Source organism: Aquarana catesbeiana, linkage group LG10, assembly GCF_042186555.1.
Source record: "Aquarana catesbeiana isolate 2022-GZ linkage group LG10, ASM4218655v1, whole genome shotgun sequence".
NCBI classification, from domain to species: Eukaryota; Metazoa; Chordata; class Amphibia; order Anura; family Ranidae; genus Aquarana; species Aquarana catesbeiana.
The window spans coordinates 29224611-29246476 of record NC_133333.1 but is presented as its reverse complement, the minus strand read 5'-3'; the positions used below and the strand labels follow the sequence as shown (position 1 = coordinate 29246476).

Genomic DNA, 21866 nt, shown 5'->3' with positions numbered 1-21866 from the left:
CTGCTAGGCTGCAGATAGAGGTCTGGTATGGATTTTGGGGGCGCCACACTGTTTTTAAAAAAAAATTGGCATGGGTTTCCCCTTAAAATCCATACCAGACCCGAAGGATTGGGAGGGATCCCGACACCTTTTTTTAACATAAAATGAGGTTGTATTGCCGCCAATTTAAATTTTTTTCTTTATAAATGTCAATTTTGCTGCAGCAGGTTCTATACATGGTACAGATGTGTCACTTTATAGGCATACTAAGGGGACCCCTGGGCATTATATTTAAAGGAATTTTTCATTTTTATTGTTGCACTTTGAGCATTATTAAAATCACTGTAAAAACGATCTTTTTAAAACTTTTTTTTGCATTGATACATGTCCCCCAGGGCAGTACCCGGACCCCATAACCTTTTTATGGCCAATAACTTGCATATAAGACTTCAAAATAGGGACTGTTTGTATGCTTTAGCATTAACAGTACCCTTCACTGGAAGCTCAATAATATGGGGGGGGTGTCCTCAACTTTTTGGCAATTGAGTGTATAGCTCTATACACATTCTACACAGAGAAACAGAAGACAATAGAACATATTTAAGTTGTTTTAATAACTTCTGTTAAAGGCATTATATGACATAAATCATAGTAGAATTTATTATTGTGTCAAGACAGAACAGAGACAAAGAAACCTGTAAAAAATTGAAAAAATAGGGGAAAAAATGGATAATGTTACCTGTAACAAAAGCTAATTTACTTGTACCTAAAGCTTATCTCCAGGCAGATATAAAAGGCACCCCATTATATGTATTTTTAAAGCAAGCAGTTTAGATATAACCGTTGACTGTCCAAGTTGGTTTCTCGATTTTTTCAAGATATATTTATTGTTTTTTTTTTGTGAATAAACGTATATATATCTATATATTTATATATATATATATATATATATATATATATATATATATATATATATATATATATATATATATATATATATATATATATATATATGGTAATAACAATACAACAGTCTAGTCTCTCACATCTCTTTGCAGCTAAATATTATAGACATAGAAGCCCATCTACACGCATCACTAACTTACTAACCGACATATCTGTATGGATGTCACACCACTTCCTCAAACTCAACTTGTCCAAAACTGAGCTTATAATATTTCCTCCCCACGTGCCTCTTCCCTTGACTTCTCTGTCAAGAGCAATGGCACAACCATCCACCCGTCCCCACATGTCAGGGTGCTAGGTGTTATCCTGGATTCTGAACTCTCCTTTCAGCCCCACATCCAATCACTTTCCAAAGCTTGCCGCCTCAACCTCCGCAAAATCTCTAAACTACGTCCCTTTCTAACCAATGAAACCACAAAGCTCCTGATTCACTCCCTGGTTATCTCTCGCCTTGACTACTGCAACTCATTCCTCATTGGCTTACCTTTAAACAGACTATCCCCCCTGCAGTCCATCATGAATGCTGCTGCCAGACTTATCCACCTTACAAACCGCTCAGTGTCTGCTACCCCTCTCTGCCAATCCCTCCATTGGCTGCCACTCGCCCAACGAATTAAATTCAAAATACTAACAATAAGTTACAAAGCCATCCACAACTCTGCCCCCAGCTACATCACTAACCTAGTCTCAAAATACCAACCTAATCGCCATCTCCGTTCCTCCCAAGACCTCCTGCTCTCTAGCTCCCTCATCACCTCCTCCCATATCCGCCTCCGGGACTTCTCCCGAGCCTCGCCCATCCTCTGGAATTCCCTACCCCAATCTGTCAGACTGTCTCCAAATTTATCCACTTTTAGGCGATCCCTGAAAACTTTCCTCTTCAGAGAAGCCTATCCTGCCTCCATCTAACAACTGCACTATTTTCTCCATTAGCTCATCCCCCACAGCTATTACCCTTTGTATAACTTGACCCTCCCTCCTAGATTGTAAGCTCTAACGAGCAGGGCCCTCTGATTCCTCCTGTATTGAATTGTATTGTACTTGTATTGTCTGCCCTAATGTTGTAAAGCGCTGCGTAAACTGTCGGCGCTATATAAATCCTGTATAATAATAATAATAATAATAATCTACACCATATTTTCTCATCATCTTTTATCAAAGACCTGCAGTTTTTTTTGCAAAGATCATAAGTAAGTTTGAATAATGGAAGATTGCCATGTTTTTACCAAGCCCCAAAGGAAGGAGGAGAGGATCGCTTTCAACTGTAAAGTATTCATTGTAAAGTTTTGGCATGTTTAGAGATTGGTAAATCAGCAAAGAAACATAATAGGCAATTTTTGGGATGTGAGATATTGAGAAGTCCCAAGGTTGAGAAGGTACCATATATACTCGAGTATAAGTCGATCCAAGTATAAGTTGAGGCCCTAATTTACCACAAAAAACTGGGAAAAACTTATTGATCCGAGTATAAGACAAGGGTGAGAAATGCAGCAGCTACTGTAAGTGGAAAAAGAGGGTCAACAATGCCCATCTGCAGCTGTATACCTCCCTGTGTCCTGTGCATGTGTCCCTGTGTCCTGTGCATGTGTCCCTGTGTATGTGTCACCTACCTGTGTCCTGTGCATGTGTCCCTGTGTATGTGTGCATGTGTCACCTACCTGCGTCCTTTGCATGTGACCTGTGCATGTGTCTTGTGCATGTGTCCCTGTTTATGTGTCACCTACCTGTGTCCTGTGCATGTGTCCTGTGCATGTGTCCTGTTCATGTGTCCCTGTGTATGTGTCACCTACCTGTGTTCTGTGCATGTGTCCTGTGCATGTGTCCCTGTGTATGTGTCACCTACCTGTGTCCCTGTGTATGTGTCACCTACCTGTGTCCCATGCATGTGTCCTGTGTATGTGTGCATCCTACTTGTGTCCTGTGCAGCCTCCGTGTGGTGATCTCCATCCTCCGTGTGCCGCTCTGCACCGATTAGCGCGTGATAATACCATTCGGCCATTCTACTGTTCAAAAGCCGCGCCTCTTCCTCATCTGTGATAGGCAGAACACTCAATTTCCCAGCAGTCAGCGGTCAGCCTATCACGGACATTCTCTCATCCTCATACCACGGACGAGGATGAGGGAATGTCCGTGATAGGCTGTACACTGACTGCTGGGAAATGGAGTTTTCTGCCTATCACAGACAAGGAGGAGGCGCGGCTTTTGAACAGTGAATGGCCGCCGAATGGTAATAGCACACGCTGGCCACTGTCTGCCTGCATGACACGCTGATCATGTAGGCAGACGGCGGTGACTCGAGTATAAGTGGAGGGGGGCACTTTTAGCCCAAAAAAAAGGGCTGAAAATCTCGACTTATACTCAAGTATATACGGTAGTTATTGACCCTACACCAGAAATTATGTACATATTGACAGGTCCAAAAACAATGGAAAAAAAAGTCAGCATGTCCAGATATGTTTCCGGGTATTTGGAGTGCAAAGGATTTATCAGCTGAATTTAACCAGAACTCGTATTCTAGTATTGTGGCGAATTACAGCAGCCTTCTTTAACAAATGGAGGCAGGTAAACTTATTTGAAATTACAGTAATTACTAGGATAGACTATTGAATCAGAGAAACATAAGTAAAACAAATCAAAATATCCTGAAAAAAGCCAAAGAGCTCATGTCTCCTTAATCCATGACAATACATTTTCATTTGTGGATGTGGCTTCAGTTTACACCTCCTCAGAGTCGAAGGTTGACCTGGTCTTACTCCTGAAGCTTGCTGGAACACTTTCCTCCATGAAAGCTTTTTCAAGAACTGACCGGAAAGATTTGCGTAACTTTGTTTTGAAATCTCGCCCCATAAACACGTAGAGAACAGGGTTGATGCAGCTGTTAATGTAGGCCAAACTGGTGGTAAGAGGTGATCCAATGCGTGTTACATCATTCAGGTGATCATTGCCAGGATACATTTTAGACAACTCCAAAAAGGAGAAGACATGGAAAGGAAACCAGCAGATAAAAAATGAAATTATAACAACTAAAATAATTTTAAATGGCTTGCCAGATGTGTTCATGCGATTTCTTTGGATGCGAAACATAATTATTGCATAACACAGGATAATTAGAGAGAACGGAATGATGAAAGCAAATGTGAGTCGTATTATGATCATGCCCTTGTGTATTGAATCAGCAACATTTTGATCTTCATGAAATTTGGTAAAGCAAACAATTAAATTGTTATAAATAGTCGTATCTCTGAATATAAAAACAGGGGAGCTGAAAAGGAATGCTAGGATCCAAACTGCCAGGGCTGCAAAGGAGGCCACTCTAGGAGTTCGGTGATTCTGGCACCAAACAGGGAACATTACTGATGTACAACGATCGATGCTGATCACGGTGAGCAGGAAGATGCTGGCATACAGATTGATGGATATAATAGTGCTGTTAAGCTTGCACATGAATTTCCCTAAAGGCCAGTGAAAACCAAGGGCGGTATAGGCAATGCTGAATGGCAGGAAAAATGTGAAGATAAAGTCAGCTATGGCTAAATTAAGGAACCAAACAACATTGACAGTCCTTTTCATCCTAAAAGTGGTGAAATAGATGACCAGACCATTTCCAATTGTCCCCAGAAGAAAGGCCACAGAATAGATTACTATTGAAATTATATGAAACATATCTGACGTTTTTTTATTGTCATCATTGTCATCATGTAAGTCAATTGAGTAAGTATCTTCCAGCTCGTCCAGCGGAGTGACTGTGAAGAGCACATATGTCATTGAGATATTGAGATATACCGTAGAATTTTCCATTGTCCCAAAGCAAAACAGAGTCAAAGGAACCTGTGACAATGAAGTAAAAAATCTTTTATGAAAAAAAATGGTGATTTTCTCCACAACAAAGGCTTGTTTTCCTTACTTAAAACTTAACTTTAGGCAGACATAAAAGACCCCAACAAATGCAGCTTATTATCACAGAGGATTAAAAAAAAAAAAAAAAACTAAATACCCCACGTATCACGTGACCTGTTGGGTCCCCAGTCTTCTTTCTTTCAGACTGGAAAGTGAGAGGCTCCTCAATTGGGTGCCCACATTGCTGTCTGGGGAATGTTTGCTATTAGCTGTCCATATGTGGCTCACAGACTTCAGAAGACTGCAGTCTTCTATAATGATGTCACAAGTTAGGGCACAAACATATTTATTTGACTAAGGTCAGATCACATCAGGAATTATCTTGGCTTTCTATCATATAGACATGTGCAGAACGAAAAAATGTGTTCGTTTTGATTTGTTAATTACATAAATTTGTTTAGTTAAATTAGCTTAAATGGTTTTCAGAGTTGTTTGTTTTGTTTATTCAAATTTACCGTATATACTCGAGTATAAGTCGAAATTTCCAGCCCCTTTTTTGGGGCTGAAAGTGCCCCCCTCGACTTATTCTCAAGTCACCGCCATCTGCCTACATGATCAGCGTGTCATGCAGGCAGACGGCGGCCAGCGTGTGCTACATAGCACTCGGCAGCCTCTCACTGTTCAAAAGCCGCACCTCCTCCTCGTCTGTGATAGGCAGTCAGTGTACAGCCTATCACGGACATTCTCTCATCCTTGTCCGTGGTATGAGGATGAGAGAATGTCCGTGTTAGGCCGACAGCTGACTGCTGGCAAATGGAGTTTTCTGCCTATCATGGACGAGGAGGAGGCGTGGCTTTTGAACAGTGAATGGCCGCCACACACGCTGATCGTTGCAGAGCGGCACATGGAGGATGCACAGGACACAGGTAGGATGCACATAGACACATGCACACAGGTACATATACACATGACACATGTACACATACACAGGACACAGGTACATATACACAGGTACATGACACATGCACATATACACAGGACACAGGTACATGACACAGGTATATATACACATGACACATGACACATGCACATATACACAGGACACAGGTACATATACACAGGTACATGACACATGCACATATACACAGGACACAGGTACATGACACATGCACATATACACAGGACACAGGTACATGACACATGCACATATACACAGGACACATGACACATGCACATATACACAGGACACACGACACATGCACATATACACAGGACACACGACACATGCACATATACGCAGGACACATGACACATGCACATATGCACAGGACACATGACACATGCACATATACACAGGACACACGACACATGCACATATACACAGGACACATGACACATGCACATATACACAGGACACACGACACATGCACATATACACAGGACACATGACACATGCACATATACGCAGGACACATGACACATGCACATATGCACAGGACACATGCACAGGACACAGGGAGGTATACAGCTGAAGATGGGCATTGTTGACCCTCTTTTTCCACTTACAGTAGCTGCTGCATTTCTCACCCTCGTCTTATACACGGGTCAATACGTTTTTCCCATTTTCTTGTGGTAAATTAGGGCCTCGACTTATACTCGGATCGACTTATACTCGAGTATATACGGTAAATCGATCCAAATTTTTCCATTCCAATTTAAATCGAATTTCATTTGAATTGCATTCTAAACCAATTTGATTGTACATCAAATTTTATTCTATTCGAGTTTTGGAAGACAGGAAGAGTTAAATTCTTTCTACTCCATTCGATTCTATTGTTTTGTTTTGTTTTTTTTTTTTTTTGCTTTTTTTCTATTCTGTTCTTTTCTTTTGTATTCTATTCTATTTATTTCTGTTCTATTCAAATTCAAATTTATGCTATTCACAATTCAAAATTATTCTGTTTGAAATTAGAATTTCAGAAAGCGGTTGTATTGTTATATTCTTTCTATTCTATTCTTTTCTATTGTTTATTCTATTCTATTCTTTTCTATTATATTCTTTTCTATTCTATTCAAATTTGACTTTATTCTATTCAAAATTCAAATTTCAGAAGATGGCTGTATTCTTTCTATTTTATTCTTAGATATTCTATTTTTTATTTTGTTGTATTCTATTCCTTTATTTCATACTTAATTGTATTTTGTTCTTCTATTTTCTATTTTATTTTGTTCTGTTTTACTCTATTCTTTTATTTTCTATTCTATACCTTTTTTTCCTATTCTATTTTTTCTATTCTTTTATTTTCTATTCTGTTCTGTTTTACTCTATTATATTATATTCTTTTATTTTCTATTATATTCCATTATATTCTTTTCTATTCCTCCTTTATTTTCTATTCTATTTTTTTTGGAATTTCTTCGGAAATTTGAATGTGATTCGAAAACTATTCAAGTTTGAATTTTGTCCAAAATTTTGATTCGTTATTTCGGATTCATTTAAATTTGATACTATTGTAATTCGGATACCTCCGAATTTCATAATAACAAGAAATTTGTCCAAATTTCAATTTGGAACAAAACAAACCGCATATGTCTAACATCACAGGCATTAAACTAAAAATGTCTGGATCAAGCAACTATCTACAGGGTCCATTCTGTATATCTGTAAGTACTTGTGGCTGTAAAGGATTTTTTTTAAAAATAACAAACATCTCTATACTTACCTGCTCTATACAATGGAATTGCACAGAGTGGCCCCGAACTTCTCAATGTCCAGTACCCCCACAGGTAGCCGCTTTCCATGGGGGCACATGTGCATGCTCGCTCCCAAGCCCTGCTGCTGCGTCCATTGACGCACACAGCCGGACCCAGAGCCGCCCCCTGCTTCCTCGTCACTAACTTTGATTAACAGCACTGGGAGCCAATGGCTCCTGGTGCCCCAAAAAGCCAGTGAGACATGGAAGTGAGGGGAGAGAAGAGCTGCAGATGTGCACAGCGCTGGATCGAACGAAGGTTCAGGTAAGCATAAGAGGGAGTGAGGGGTCAAAATCAATGCCTAAACATTTTTTAACTTAATGCAAGGAATGCATTAAAGTGATACTAAAGTCTCGTTTTCGTTTTGTTTAAAATAACAAACATGTTATACTTACCTGCTCTGTGCAGTGATTTTGTACAGAGCAGCCCCGATCCTCCTCTTCTCAGGTCCTTTTTCGACGCTCCCAGCCCCTCCCTCCTGCTGAGTGCCCCCATAGCAAGCAGCTTGCTATGGGGGCACCTGAGTCAAGCCACAGCTCCCTGTGTCCATCCAGACATACAGCTGCAGGCCAGGCCCCACCCCCTCTCTCTCCTCATTGGCTCACTGGCTTTGATTGACAGCAGCGGGAGTCAATGGCGCTTCACTGCTGTCTCAGCCAATGAGGAGGGAGAGTCCTAGACAATCAAGTCGCTCGTGCAACATCACTGAATCGAGATGGGGCTCAGGTAAGTACTAGGGGGGCTGAGGGGGGCTGCTGCACACTAAAGGCTGTTTATCTTAATGCATAGAATGCATCAAGATAAAAAAAAACCTTCTGCCTTTACCAGCACTTTAAGGTAGAAAAAATGTTTAGGCTTTACAATCACTTTAAAACATATTTCCACTTTTGTAGTCAAGTTTGAGAAAACCCCACCATATGTTTATTATCTGTTCCCATTGACACAGTATGTCTAAAAAAATTAAAAACAAAATATTTTTTGCCTTTTACAAGTAGAAGTTTCTAAGGAGGAGCTGTCATGGCTGACTCTGAGCTATCTCTTTAACCACTTCCGGACCGCCGCACGCCGATATACGTCCTTACTTTGAAGAGGAATATCGTTGTTATGGCAGCAGCTAGCTGCCATAACCCCGGTATCCTCTTCTTCGGCCGGCGGTTCACTTTCCGATAAGAGTGCTCTCTGCAGAGGATTCACCATGAGATCACTTTTATCGGTAGCGGGAGAGGGCCCCCCCCGCCTCCATCCGGTACCCTTCGCCGCTCACCGGAGCCAGTGGCAGCAGCGGAGACGATCGGATGTTACCCCTTGCTGGGTATGGAGACGAGTGAGGGGAAGATGGCCCCCACCCGTCTCCATAACACTGCAGGGCGGAAGCAACATCAAAACGTCACTTCCGCCCATAGCTCTTAAAGGGCCATTTTTTTTTATTTTAGTGTAAATATTTTAGTCTTTTTGACCCCAGATCTCATATTTAAGAGGTCCTGTCATGCTTTTTTTCTATTACAAGGGATGTTTACATTCCTTGTAATAGGAATAAAAGTGACACAATTTTTTTTTTAAAAAAAACAGTGTAAAAATAAAAAATAAAAATAAAATAAATAAGAAAAACATTTTTTTTTTAAACGCACCCAGTCCCACTGAGCTTGCATGCAGAAGCGAACGCATACGTGAGTAGCACCCGCATATGAAAACGGTGTTCAAACCACACATATGAGGTATCGCCGCGATCGGTAGGATGAGAGCAATAATTCTAGCCCTAGACCTCCTCTGTAACTCAAAACATGCAACCTGTAGAATTTTTTAAACGTTGACTATGAAGATTTTTAAGGGTAAAAGTTTGTCGCCATTCAACGAGCAGGAGCAATTTTGAAGCTTGACATGTTGGGTATCAATTTACTCAGCGTAACATTATCTTTCACAATATAAAAAAATTGGGCTAACTTTACTGTTATCTTATTTTTTAATTCAAATCAAAAAAGTGTATTTTTTCCAAAAAAAAGTGACACTTGTAAGATTGCTGCGCAAATACGGTGTGACAGAAAGTTTTGCAATGACCGACATTTTATTCTGTAGGGTGTTAGGAAAAAAAATGTATAATGTTTGAGGGTTCTATGTAATTTTCTAGCAAAAAAAAATGTTTTTAACTTGTAAACAACACATCTCAAAAAGAGGCTCTGGCCTTAAGTGGTTAATATACAAAGCAGATGGTACCGGACACCTCAACAACTATCAAGAATCTTTCCACAAGCGGATTCTAGGTGTTGGAGAGACTGTCCAAAGGAGGGCACATATTTAAACTGCCCCAAGATTAAAAAATGTTGGCACTACACTTTAAGCCTATGAATTTACCCTTTGTCACTACTTATTTCATACTACCCCTTCCTCTTTAAAATCATCTAAATTAAGTGTTTCCCCACATCTTCTGAATGCAGCCAAAAGTCTCATCCCTACTCTGCTTCCAATATTTAGGGATGAGACTTTTGGCTCCGTTCAGAAGATGTGGGGAAACGCTTAAAGCCGAGGGATTTAGGGATCCCTCATCCCTAAATATTGGAAGCAGAGTAGCTGTCCTAATTTTAAAGGCTTGCAAAGAGAAGTAGAGAGGAGTGCGGAGGCAGAATGATGGGTTTATCTTAGTAAACATAAAGAACAACCGTTTCTCAACATCTGATCTGGTTCAATGTGCTATTCTTTGGAAATTGACAATCTTACTTAGCCACGACTGACCTACCAGTACTACATGTATGGTTGCACACATTCGCTACAACACCAGCAAGGGCGTCATTTCCCTCTAATGCCGCGAACACACGGTCGGACTTTCCGGCGGCAAATGCGATTGGAGCTTGTTGTCGGAAATTCCGACCGTGTGTAGGCTCCATCGGACAGTTTCCATCGGAATTTCCGTCACACAAAATTTGAGATCTGGTTCTCAAATTTTCCGACAACAAAATCCGTTCTCATAAATTCCGATCGTGTGTAGACAATTCCGACGCACAAAGTGGCAGAATCAAGCAGAAGAGCAGCACTGGCTATTGAACTTCATTTTTCTCGGCTCGTCGTACGTGTTGTACTTCACCGCGTTCTTGACATTCATAATTTTCGACCAACTTTGTGTGACCGTGTGTATGCAAGACAAGTTTGAGCCAACATCAGTCGGAAAAAAAACATGGGATTTTGTTGTCGGAATGTCCGATCGTGTGTACACGGCATTAGAGTTAATACCTGCTACTATGTAATTGACCATTTTTCTGTTATAGCTGACTGGTACCCCACCGAGCTCGCAGCTGAGTTGTTCTTCTCCAAGTGCTAAAGAGTGATGTAGTTTTGACTTTGTTGGTTTATAACCGATGGTTATATTATTTTATTGTTTTATTTTAGTTTATTTTGATTTTGTTTTTTGGTTAGTCGGTGGTTTGTTCTGTCTCAGACATGGGGCCTCCCTTCTGTGTTATTATACTCATGCTCTTTTGGAGACCGATGTCATGTGAAATACTGTATACATACAGCCCTTGCCTTCTTAAGTACACTTTGAATGGAGTTTCTATTGTGTGGTTCTAATCACTGCTCAGTATATGAAGGCAAATTTCTTAGATTTGATGACTGTCTGTCACTGAATATATTCTACTTGTGGGCAGGTGGGGAAGTAGTGTGGTTGTTTGTCACATCCTCCACGTTTTCCCATGAACTTGTTGGGCACCAAGTTCTGGGTCACATGGAAGGCCTACCCTGTGTGGGTTCTTCTGGACTACGTTAGGCACTTCATTACCGGGTCACTTTACACACACACATGGGGTACCTTTGCTTCTGTGCTGTCTTCATCAATACCCTAGGACAAGGCTGAAGCTGCCGTGGGGGAATACTTGACCTTAAAGCGGAGTTCCAGTGGAACTTCTGCTCGTTGTACTCCCCCCCCCCCTCCGGTGCCACATTAGACACCTTTTGGGGGCGGGGGGGGACAGAATACCTGTCTTTCACAGGTTTCCTGTTCCCAATTCCGGGAGCCTCAGCCATGGGTATTGATGTCACCGTCTCCTCCCTCCTCCTTCTCAGGCCACCAGGCCAGTAGGAGAGAGGAGCGGAGCCTTGCGCATGAGCGGTAGGATTCCCTTACTCACAATGGAGGCCGTATGCCCCTGACAGCTGATGGAAACATCAGCTGCGGTGCCGACATCGCTGGACTCCAGGACAGATAAGTGTCCGATTATTAAAAGTCAGCAGCTGCAGTATGTGTAGATGCTGCCTTTTAATTTTTGCAGCGGTGGGGGGACCTCCACTTTAACCACTTAAGGACCAAGCCTATTTTTCAAACTTCTTGTTCACAAGTTAAAATCATTTTTTTTTTGCTAGAAAATGACTTAGAACCCCCAAACATTATATATATATTTTAAGACACCCTAGAGAATAAAATGGCGGTCGTTGCAATACTTTATGTCACACCGTATTTGCGCAGCAGTCTTACAAGCGCATTTTTTGGGGAAAAAATACATTTTTTTTTAGTTAAAAAATAAGACAACAGTAAAGTTAGCTTAATTTTTTTCTATATTGTGAAAAATTATGTTACGCCGAGTTAATTGATACCCAACATGTCATGCTTCAAAATTGCACCCGCTCGTGGAATGGCAACAAACTTTGACCCTTTAAAATCTCCATAGGCGACGTTTAAAAATTTCTGCAGGTTACCAATTTTAAGTTACAGAGGAGGTCTTTTGCAAAAATTATTGCTCTCACTCTAATGATCGCGGAGATACCTCACATGTGTTTTTTGAACACCGTTTCCATATGCGGGCGCGACTTAAGTATGCGTTCACTTCTGAGCGTGAGCCCGGTGGGATGGGGCGCTTTATATTTTTTTAGGTTTTCTGATTTATTTTACTTTTTATTTTTTATTTTTACACTGTCCTTTTAAAAAAAAATGTAGGTCACTTTTATTTCTATTACAAGGAATGTAAACATCCCTTGTAATAGAAAAAAGCATGTCAGGACCTCTTAAATGTGAGATCTGGGGTCAAAAAGACTTAAATGCAATTAAATGTCTTTAATTTTCAAAAAAAAAAAAATCCCCTTTAAGACCATTGGGCGGAAGTGATGTTTGACCGGTATTCTACATCAAGGTACCGCAATATCGCAATAAGCGTATATTGATTGGTTTGCACAAAAGTTATAGCGTCTACAAAACAGGGGATAGATTTATGCTATTTTTATTATTATTTTTTTTTTTACTAGTAATGTCGGTGATCAGCAATTTTTAGTGGGACTGCGACATTGCGGTGGACAGATCGAACACTTTTGACTCTTTTTTGGGACCATTGACATTTATACAGCGATCGGAGCTAAAAATAGCCACTATTTACTGTATAAATCACACTGGCAGGGCAGGAGTTAACACTAGGGGGCGATCAAGGGGTTCAGTGTGTCATAGTGAGGTGTTTCTAGCTGTGGGTGGGGGGGAGGGCTGACTGGGAGTAGAGAGAGATCGCTGTACCTGATCACTAGGTAAGCGCGCTCCGGTCCCCTCCGCCGCTTACCGGAGCCGTCGGCAGTGGCGGAGGCGATCGGATCTTCACCCTTGCTGGGTATGGAGACGAGTGAAGAGAAGATGGCCCCCACTCATCTCCATAAAATTGCAGGGTGGAAGCGACATCAAAACGTCACTTCCGCCCAAAGCTCTTAAAGGGACATTTTTTTTATTGCATTTTAGTGTAAATATGAGATGTGGGGTCTTTTTGACCCCACATCTCATATTTAAGAGGTCCTGTCATGCTTTTTTTTCTATGTTTCTATGGATGTTTACATTCCCTGTAATAGGGATAAAAGTGATACTTAAAAAAAAAAAAAAAAACTGTGTAAAAATAAAAAATAAAAAGGTCAAATAAATAAGAAAAAAAAAAATTGAAACGCGCCCCATCCCGCCAAGCTCGCGTGCAGAAGCGAATGCATACGTGAGTGGGCGCCCGCATATGAAAACAGTGTTCAAACCACACATGTGCGGTATCGCCACGATCGGTAGAGCGAGAGCAATAATTTTAGCCCTGGATCTCCCCTGCAACTCAAAACATGCAACCTGTACAATTTTTGAAACGTCGCCTATGGAGATTTTTAAGGGTAAAAGTGTGTCGTCATTGTACAAGCGGGAGCGATTTTGAAGCGTGACGTGTTGGGTATCAATTTACTTGGCATAACATTATCTTTCACAATATAAAAAAAATTGGGCTAACTTTACTGTTGTCTTATTTTTTAATTCAAAAAAGTGTATTTTTTTCAAAAAAAGTGCACTTGTAAGACCGCTACACAAATACGGTGTGACAGAAAGTATTGCGACCGCCATTTTATTCTCTAGGGTGTTAGGAAAAAAATGTATAATGTTTGGGGGTTCTAAGTAATTTTCTATTAATTTTCTATTTTTAACTTGTAAACAACAAATCTCAGAAAGAGGCCCGGTCCTTAAGTGGTTAAATGGTGTCCCTCTTTCTCTTCTCGGACAGCTGGGAGGTGTGAAGTACCATCACCTCTATAAATGTGGAATAAAAAAGAGATTGGCATAGAGTGGCACACAACCAGAATAAGGGTTTATATCAATGAGTAAACACAATTTTCCAGACTAATCAGTTTACATTGGAGATCAGTTTGAGATGCTTCTGAGATCATTTACAGTTCATTGACAGTTGCATTTGACTTACCGTTAACTTCCTTCTGACTTGCATTTGACCCCTGTGTAAACAACACATCTCAAAAAGAGGCTCGGTCCTTAAGTGGTTAAAAAGAAAACCAGCATTTTTTTTAATTAATTTTTTTTAAGATATTTGACGTTAATGGGAACACGTAACAAATATAAATTAAGTGTTATCCCAACTTGGCTGCAAAAGTGGAAGTACACTTCAAAGTTGATAAACTAACCTAAGGACTAATATACAAGCTCTCCAGGGTATCCTGTGCTGTCTTTCACTTCCTTATCTCTGTATGTGCACATAGTCTAACAGCTCCAGCTAAAAACCATAATATTTCCCCTGCACACAGTGCATATTATATTTCAATGTAAGTGTTGCGAGTGAGACTACCATTTCCTGATAAGCAAAACAATTTGCAATTCTTACCTACAACCATGGTAGAAAGAAACCCTGGACTAAGGGGTATTGAAGATGGATCACTGAAGGCACAAAAAGTGCAAAGTCTTGAGCATAGAGCCAAGGAGAAGAAGGGACCCCAGTGAAGAAGTAAAATTGTGATGATAGAATTGCACAACCTTTTAACATACTGCCTGTAGGAGAAGGGAACCCATTGAAGGAATGGAACAGTGACGTATTTTTTAACTCCTTCTAAGCACCCCTTTGTGTTAGCCTATGTGTCCATGCACACATAAACTGTCAGAGGCATTTGGAGGCAAAAGCGTTTACGGGTAGTAGAAAAAACGACAGCCTGTGCTTCCAGGAGCAGTAAAAACGAGCTGTAAAAATGTCTGACGCTGCTAAAAGCTGCTAAACACGGCTTAACGCTGTTAAGTTACATCAAGCATTTCTGTTTTAGGTAAAATTCAATGTTTCCCTATACAGGAGGTCCCCGAGTTATGAACCTCCAACTTGCAAATGACTCCTACTTACGAACGGGAAGCAGCATCGGCGGGCACATCGGAAAACATCGGAAAACAGCGGAAAACATAGGAAAACATTGGAAACCGATGTTGGAAACAGCGGAAAACATCGGAAAACAGTGGAAAACATCGGAAAACGACATCGGAAAACATCGGAAAACGACGTCTCTGGCGTTCTGTGCATGCGCTTCCGACTTACGAACAAATCCGACTTAAAAACAAACAGGCAGTCCCTAACCCGTTCGTAACTCGGGGACTGCCTGTTAGAGCCCATTGATTTGAATAGATGTGGTACCAGAAGTTGGATCGTGATGATCCAACTTGCAGTATGACTTGTGCGCTGAGTATCTTGAAGAGGAACACTGCGCCAAAATGGCGTGGGATCCCCCCCAAGGTACCAGACCCTTTAGTCTGGTATGGATTTTATGGGGAACCCCTAAGCCAAACAAAACGACATGGGGGTTCCCCCAAAATCCATACTAGACCCTTATACAAGCTTGGCAGGTCAGAAAAGGGGGGGAGTGAGCGAACGCCCCCCCCCTCCTGGACCATACCAGGCCACATGCCCTCAACATGGGGGGGTGGTTGCTTTGGGGCAGGGGGGGCCTGTTGATGGGGACAAGGGCCTCTTCCTGACAACCCTGGCCATTGGTTGTCGGGGTCTGCGGGCGTGGGACTTATCGTAATCTGGAAACCCCCTTTAACAAGGGGCCCACAGATACCGGCCCCCCAACCTATGTGAATGAGTATGGGGGTACATTGTACTCCTACCCATTCACCCAAAAAAAAAGTGTCAAGAATGAAAACAGTACACGGATTTTTCAACTAATTTATTAAGGCAGCTCCGGCGTCTCTTCCGATTTCTTCTCCCTACGGCGATGTCTTCATCCTCTCGTTCTTCTCCTCTCACCACTGATGACTTCTTCCGCCACTGTCTTCTCTCTCTGCTGGGTTCACCTTTCTCTCCTATCTTCTTCCGCTGTCTTCTTCTGCTGTCTTCTCCTCCTGTTCTTCCTCCGATGTTCTCTCAACGCTTTCTCCCGGGCAGTGACGTCACATAGGGTGGGACCTCCGAATGACGTCGACGGGTGGCCCTGCCCTTTGGCTATATAAGTATTGGCACGCAGCGGACCCAGCATTACAGTGGGAGAGAGCATTGAGAGAACATCGGAGGAAGAACCGAGGGAGAAGACAGCGGGAGAAGACAGCGGGAGAAGACAGCGGACGAAGACAGGGGAGAGAGGGGAACTGGCAGAGGGAGAAGACTGGCAGAAGTCATCAGCGGTGAGAGGAGAAGAACTGGAGGATGAAGACATCGCTAGAGGGAGAAGAAATTGGAAGAGACGCCGGAGCTGCCTTAATAAATTACCTTAAAAACCTGTGTACTGTTTTCGTTCTTGACACTTTTTTTTTTTTTTTGGGTGAATCTCATTCACATAGGGTGGGGGGCTGGGATCTGGGGGCCCCTTTGTTAAAGGGGGTTTCAAGATTCTACCCCCGCCCGCAGACCCCGACAACCAACGGCCAGGGTTGTAGGGTTGTAGGGAAGAGGCCCTTGTCCCCATCAGCATGGTGACAAGGTGCTTTGGGGTGGGGGGAGCAGGGCCTCCCCTGCCCCAAAGCATCCACCCCCTATTTTGAGGGCATGTGAACTAGTATAGCATAGGTGGTAACTCGCCCCCCCTTCCTGACCTGCCGGGCTGCATGCTCAGATAAGAGTCTGGTATGGATTTTGGGGGGACCCCCCTGCCATTTTTTTTGGCATGGGTTCCCCTTAAAATCCATACCAGACTGAAGGGTCTGGTATGGATCTTGAGGAGGACCCCACACCATTTTCTTTTTTCATTTTGACGTGGGGTTTCTCTTCAAGATCCTCAGCGCACAAGTCGCACTGCAATTTGGATCATCATGATCCGACTTCTGGTGCAACTTCTATTCAAATCAATGGGCTCTCATAGGGAACCATTGATTTTGAATAGAGGCAGAGAAACGCCGCTAAAAGCTAGTGCGGCTAAACGTGCATTAATGCCAACACAAAAAGCTACTAAAAGCACATTTTTACAGCTGCTTTTTCCTGCGTTGCTAGTGGCTTTACAGCTTGTTTTTTCTAATGCCCTGTGTGCATGGGGCATTAGACAGGGGTAAAAGTAGCATCAGCCTGCATCACAGTGCCAGGGTGGTGAAAGGACTACAAAAGAGGAGTGTAGCAGTGATGATAAGAGGGTACAACCATCTACAGTATGCAGAGAGGATGGGAAGACATAGGTCTCATCAAAGGCCACAGTGGAGGAGTAGAATAGTAAGAAACGACACAATCCACAGCCATATCAAAGGCCCCAGTGGAGGAATGGAATGGTAAGGAGGGAAGGACAGGTAGAGGAGGAGGAGGGAGAAGGAGCAAAAGCGGAGGAGCAGAACAGTAAGGATGAGAAGACACAGTCCACATCACAAGGAAGGGGGAGAGGGAGCCACATTGGAGGAGTGGAACAGTAAAGAAGGGAGGACACAGTCAACATCACAGAGAAGGGGGGAGAGTGAGCCACAGTGAAGGATTGGAACAGTAAGAAAGAGAGAACACAGTCTACATCACAGAGAAGGCATTAGAAGGACCCACAGTGGAGTTGTGGAACAGTAAAGAAGGTAGGGACCCAGTCAACATCACAGAAAAGAAGAGAAAAGGAAACACAGTGGAGAAGTGGAACGGTAAAGATGGGAGGGCATAGCAGGAGCCGGGGACAGAATGAGGAGAATGAGAAGAGGGTAGTGAAACCATAAGGAAGAGAGCAGAGAAAATGGTGCATGTCCCCCAAGGGCATAAAGCTAACTGCATGCATATTCAAGTGTATATTATACACGACAAAATTATTATACCCATTTTAAACAAAAAAGTAGCTGTAAGGCTCATAGGTATGAATCATAAGTTACTTACTTGGCTTTGGTAAAGAGATGCTTCTTCCAGATCAGAACTCTCTAAAAATGTCTGCAATGCTGTTTTTGAGTAAAATATATGCTTGCCAAGGGAGGACACCTCTTGGTTAGTTTTAGAAGCAAAAGGAAGGAAGTTTAGAGAATTAAAGCATTCAGTATTAAAGAGCTTAGATCTTACTGATTAGTGTACCAGTGAAAAAATGTATCTAACCCAACAATCTCCTGGCTGTCCAGAGCTATAGGTACCTGGAAGAATCACTGTTTGTGAAGACATGTAACTATATCTCCAGCTTCCATCCCTTCCACTTTGAAGGATCAAGAAAGGAGATTTGTGAGAAGAGGAATTTACATTTTCTAGATTATGCTGTAAAGAAAACTTTGTTCTCAATCATCTCCATTTGACAATGTCCCTTGTATGTTACTTATGTCCTGCCTATACGACACCTGTTAGCAGCCTATGGTGTCCATACATGTATTGATTTGCGATCAGTCTAAGTATGAGCAAACACAAACATAAATTAAAATATCGAACTCTGCAACACAAAATGTATTGTTCTGCACTTTCAAATCAACTCCAAAGACATGCTGGTAGGTTATTTGGCTTCTGTCCAAAATTGGCCCAAGTATATGAATGTGAGTTGGGGACCTTGGATTGTGGGCTCCTTGAGGGTAGGGTAGAGACCGATGTGAGTCTGTGATGTATGTGTGGAACACTATGTAACTATGTAACTATGTAACTGAAATTACCGTAGTATCTATCAGTCATACTTTTAAATGTATCCGTATTATTATGTTTGATATTTGTATGATCAATTATAAGCTCTCTATAAGATTCCGCCATGGCTGATCAACTTGCCAGAGTCTACATCAATCAAAAGTGCACCAAATCGATCAAATAGAGGCTCTTTGGTTTGATTGAATGGTCATATCGATATGTGTGTGGCTACTATTAAAGATAGTGGTATAAATGGTACTTTTATGTGTTAGCAGCCAACTGCACCTACCTATTGCCATCTTGCAGCCTGCCTGGACACATATATTTTTGTTAGAATTAGCTTCAGATGCTTGTTTTGTGTTTTTCTTGTAGTGCTCTAATTTTTGTGTTGCCCACTGTGTTAGCTTTAGTGTACTTTTTATGCTCATAAAGTGTAACTATTGGCAACATCAAAAATGACCAGCCTGTCACAAGTGTTAACAGCAGTTTTTTTTAAATTTGTGAGTCTTCCCGTAACATATTTGTACAACCTGTTGATTCCACCAGCGTATCCATTATTTTACTATGTCTTGTAATAGGGTGCATTCTCCAGTGAAATCGCAGTAGTGTTGTCACCTTGTGGCCTTCCTTCTCTGAGCTGGCCGCTTAGCTGTCGGCTAATTGCCAGCTCCTATTTCTCCACAGTTACTTGATGATATGCTGCTCATCAGTCCTGCCTACTTAAGCCGTCCAGTCCAGAGGGTCTCTGCCTTCACCTTGGTCAACATCACAGAAATCTCCTGCAATTCTGTTCAAGACTTGCTTTGCTGACATCCCTTCTGGCTCCAGATCCTGCTTGATGCTCCGCTACACAGGGGCGGATCCAGAGCCTAGTCTCGGGAGGGGCACTGCCAGAAAATACGTTTTTTTTGCGGACAATTTATCGGGGAAATGGCTGTTGTTGGTGCTTTAATCATCATGGTTGTTATGGTGTCAGGATGATTGAAGCGCATTATTTCTATTAAATGAAATCATTCAACTCACCATAATGCAGAATTAGTGGGAACCCCGAGCGTGTCACTTGCCACCGTCGCCTGCCACATTTTGTGGATTGTCACTTGCCTGCCACCAGATGCAGATTGACACCTGCCACATGTTGCGGATTGTCACTTGCTATGTCAGCTGCCACTAGATGCAAATTGTGACTTGCCACGTCACCTGCCACTGGATGCAGATTGTCACTTGCCACATCATATGCCACACATTGCGGATTGTCACTTGCCACGTCAATTGCCACTAGATGCGGATTGTCACTTGCCACGTCATATGCCACACATTGCGGATTGTCACTTGCCACATCATCTGCCACTAGATGCGGATTGTCACTTGCCATGTCATAAGCCACACATTACGGATTGTCACTTGCCACGTCTTCTGCCACTAGATGCGGATTGTCACTTGCCACGTCATCTGCCACATGTTGCGGATTGTCACTTGCTATGTCAGCTGCCACTAGATGCAAATTGTGACTTGCCACGTCACCTGCCACTGGATGCAGATTGTCACTTGCCACATCATATGCCACACATTGCGGATTGTCACTTGCCACGTCAATTGCCACTAGATGCGGATTGTCACTTGCCACATCATATGCCACACATTGCGGATTGTCACTTGCCACGTCATCTGCCACTAGATGCGGATTGTCACTTGCCATGTCATAAGCCACACATTGCGGATTGTCACTTGCCACGTCTTCTGCCACTAGATGCGGATTGTCACTTGCCACGTCATCTGCCACTAGATGCGGATTGTCACTTACCACGTCATCTGCCACTAGATGCAGATTGTCACTTGCCACGTCATCTGCCACTGGATGCAGATTGTCACTTGCCACGTCATATGCCACACATTGCGGATTGTCACTTGCCACATCAATTGCCACTAGATGCGGATTGTCACTTGCCACGTCATATGCCACACATTGCGGATTGTCACTTGCCACGTTATCTGCCACTAGATGCGGATTGTCACTTGCCATGTCATAGGCCACACATTGCAGATTGTCACTTGCCACGTCATCTGCCACTAGATGCGGATTGTCACTTGCCACATCATCTGCCACTAGATGCGGATTGTCACTTGCCACGTCATCTGCCACTAGATGCGGATTGTCACTTGCCACGTCATCTGCCACTAGATGCGGATTGTCACTTACCACCAGATGTGGATTGTCACGTGCCAGGTAAGGTGGTGTTTTGCTTGTCTCTTGTTTCCTTGTCCCAGAGACAGGCAGCAGAGAGAGAATGTAATCTCCCTGCTGCCCGTGCTACCTGCACAGTGAGGGCGGAAGTTAATGTAGAGATGTGGGGGTGGTGAGAGATGATGTCATCTCTCTGCTCCCCTGCCCGTCGGCTCGCTGATTGGCCAGCCACCCCCACACACACACCTAGCCTGCCTCAGTCTCACCTGCCCATCCACACACGGAGCCACCCGGCAGCCCGGCCAATCCGCTCTCTCTCCCGCCTGCCTGCCCTCAAACAGAGCTGCCCGGCACTCCCACTGAGCTGCCCGCTCTCTTATTCTCCCGCGGTGGAGCCGCCCGCTCTCGGAGCCGCTCGCCCCCCCCTGGATCTGCCCCTGCTGCTACATTGATCTCTAACTTCTGGTTTGGCTGACTATCTGTTCCGGTTACTGAACTGTGGCTATGTTTGAATACGTTTGTTCTTTTTACTTTTATTATTAAACAAGTGTGATTTAACTGTACCTCTGTCTCGGGCTGATTTCATGGTTTCTGACACTTCCCTTGTTGCAAGATCAAACTCTGGGCTCATCCCGACCATCCTGTCTCCCACTGCTCCCCCATCCTCCCCTGGAACAACCCCCCCCCCATCTTGCAGTATTTTAAGCCTTTCTTATATACTAACCTTTCTATGACACCCTGCATTCACAGTATGTCCCTGGCCTGTTGGAATGAATGACTCTAGGCACCATTCAACCTAGAGGACACATCTAGAAGAGTACATCTAAGATCAGAATGGGATTACTGTAGGAGACAGCACTGGAGAGGAGGTGAGTATTGCAGCAAGAACTGCTGTTTTATTTAAGTCAATGGTTGTGGCT

The 21866-nt window shown here is 42.8% G+C and overlaps 1 protein-coding gene across 1 annotated transcript; it reads right to left on the bottom strand.

Annotated features, from left to right (window-relative positions):
- Positions 1–3177: 3177 nt before the first annotated feature.
- On the bottom strand, positions 3178–18111 carry LOC141109964 (chemerin-like receptor 1). The gene is made up of 2 exons (XM_073601216.1): positions 18051–18111; positions 3178–4773 (listed from the first exon to the last, which is right to left on the bottom strand). The coding sequence occupies exon 2, from the start codon at positions 4741–4743 to the stop codon at positions 3661–3663; it is 1083 nt and encodes a 360-aa protein (XP_073457317.1). The 5' UTR covers positions 4744–4773; positions 18051–18111; the 3' UTR covers positions 3178–3660.
- Between the last annotated feature and the right edge of the window lie 3755 nt (positions 18112–21866).

Bases quoted from the DNA above. Each gene is read 5' to 3' on its own strand.
- LOC141109964 (XM_073601216.1), bottom strand. From the start codon at position 4,743: ATGGAAAATTCTACGGTATATCTCAATATCTCAATGACATATGTGCTC.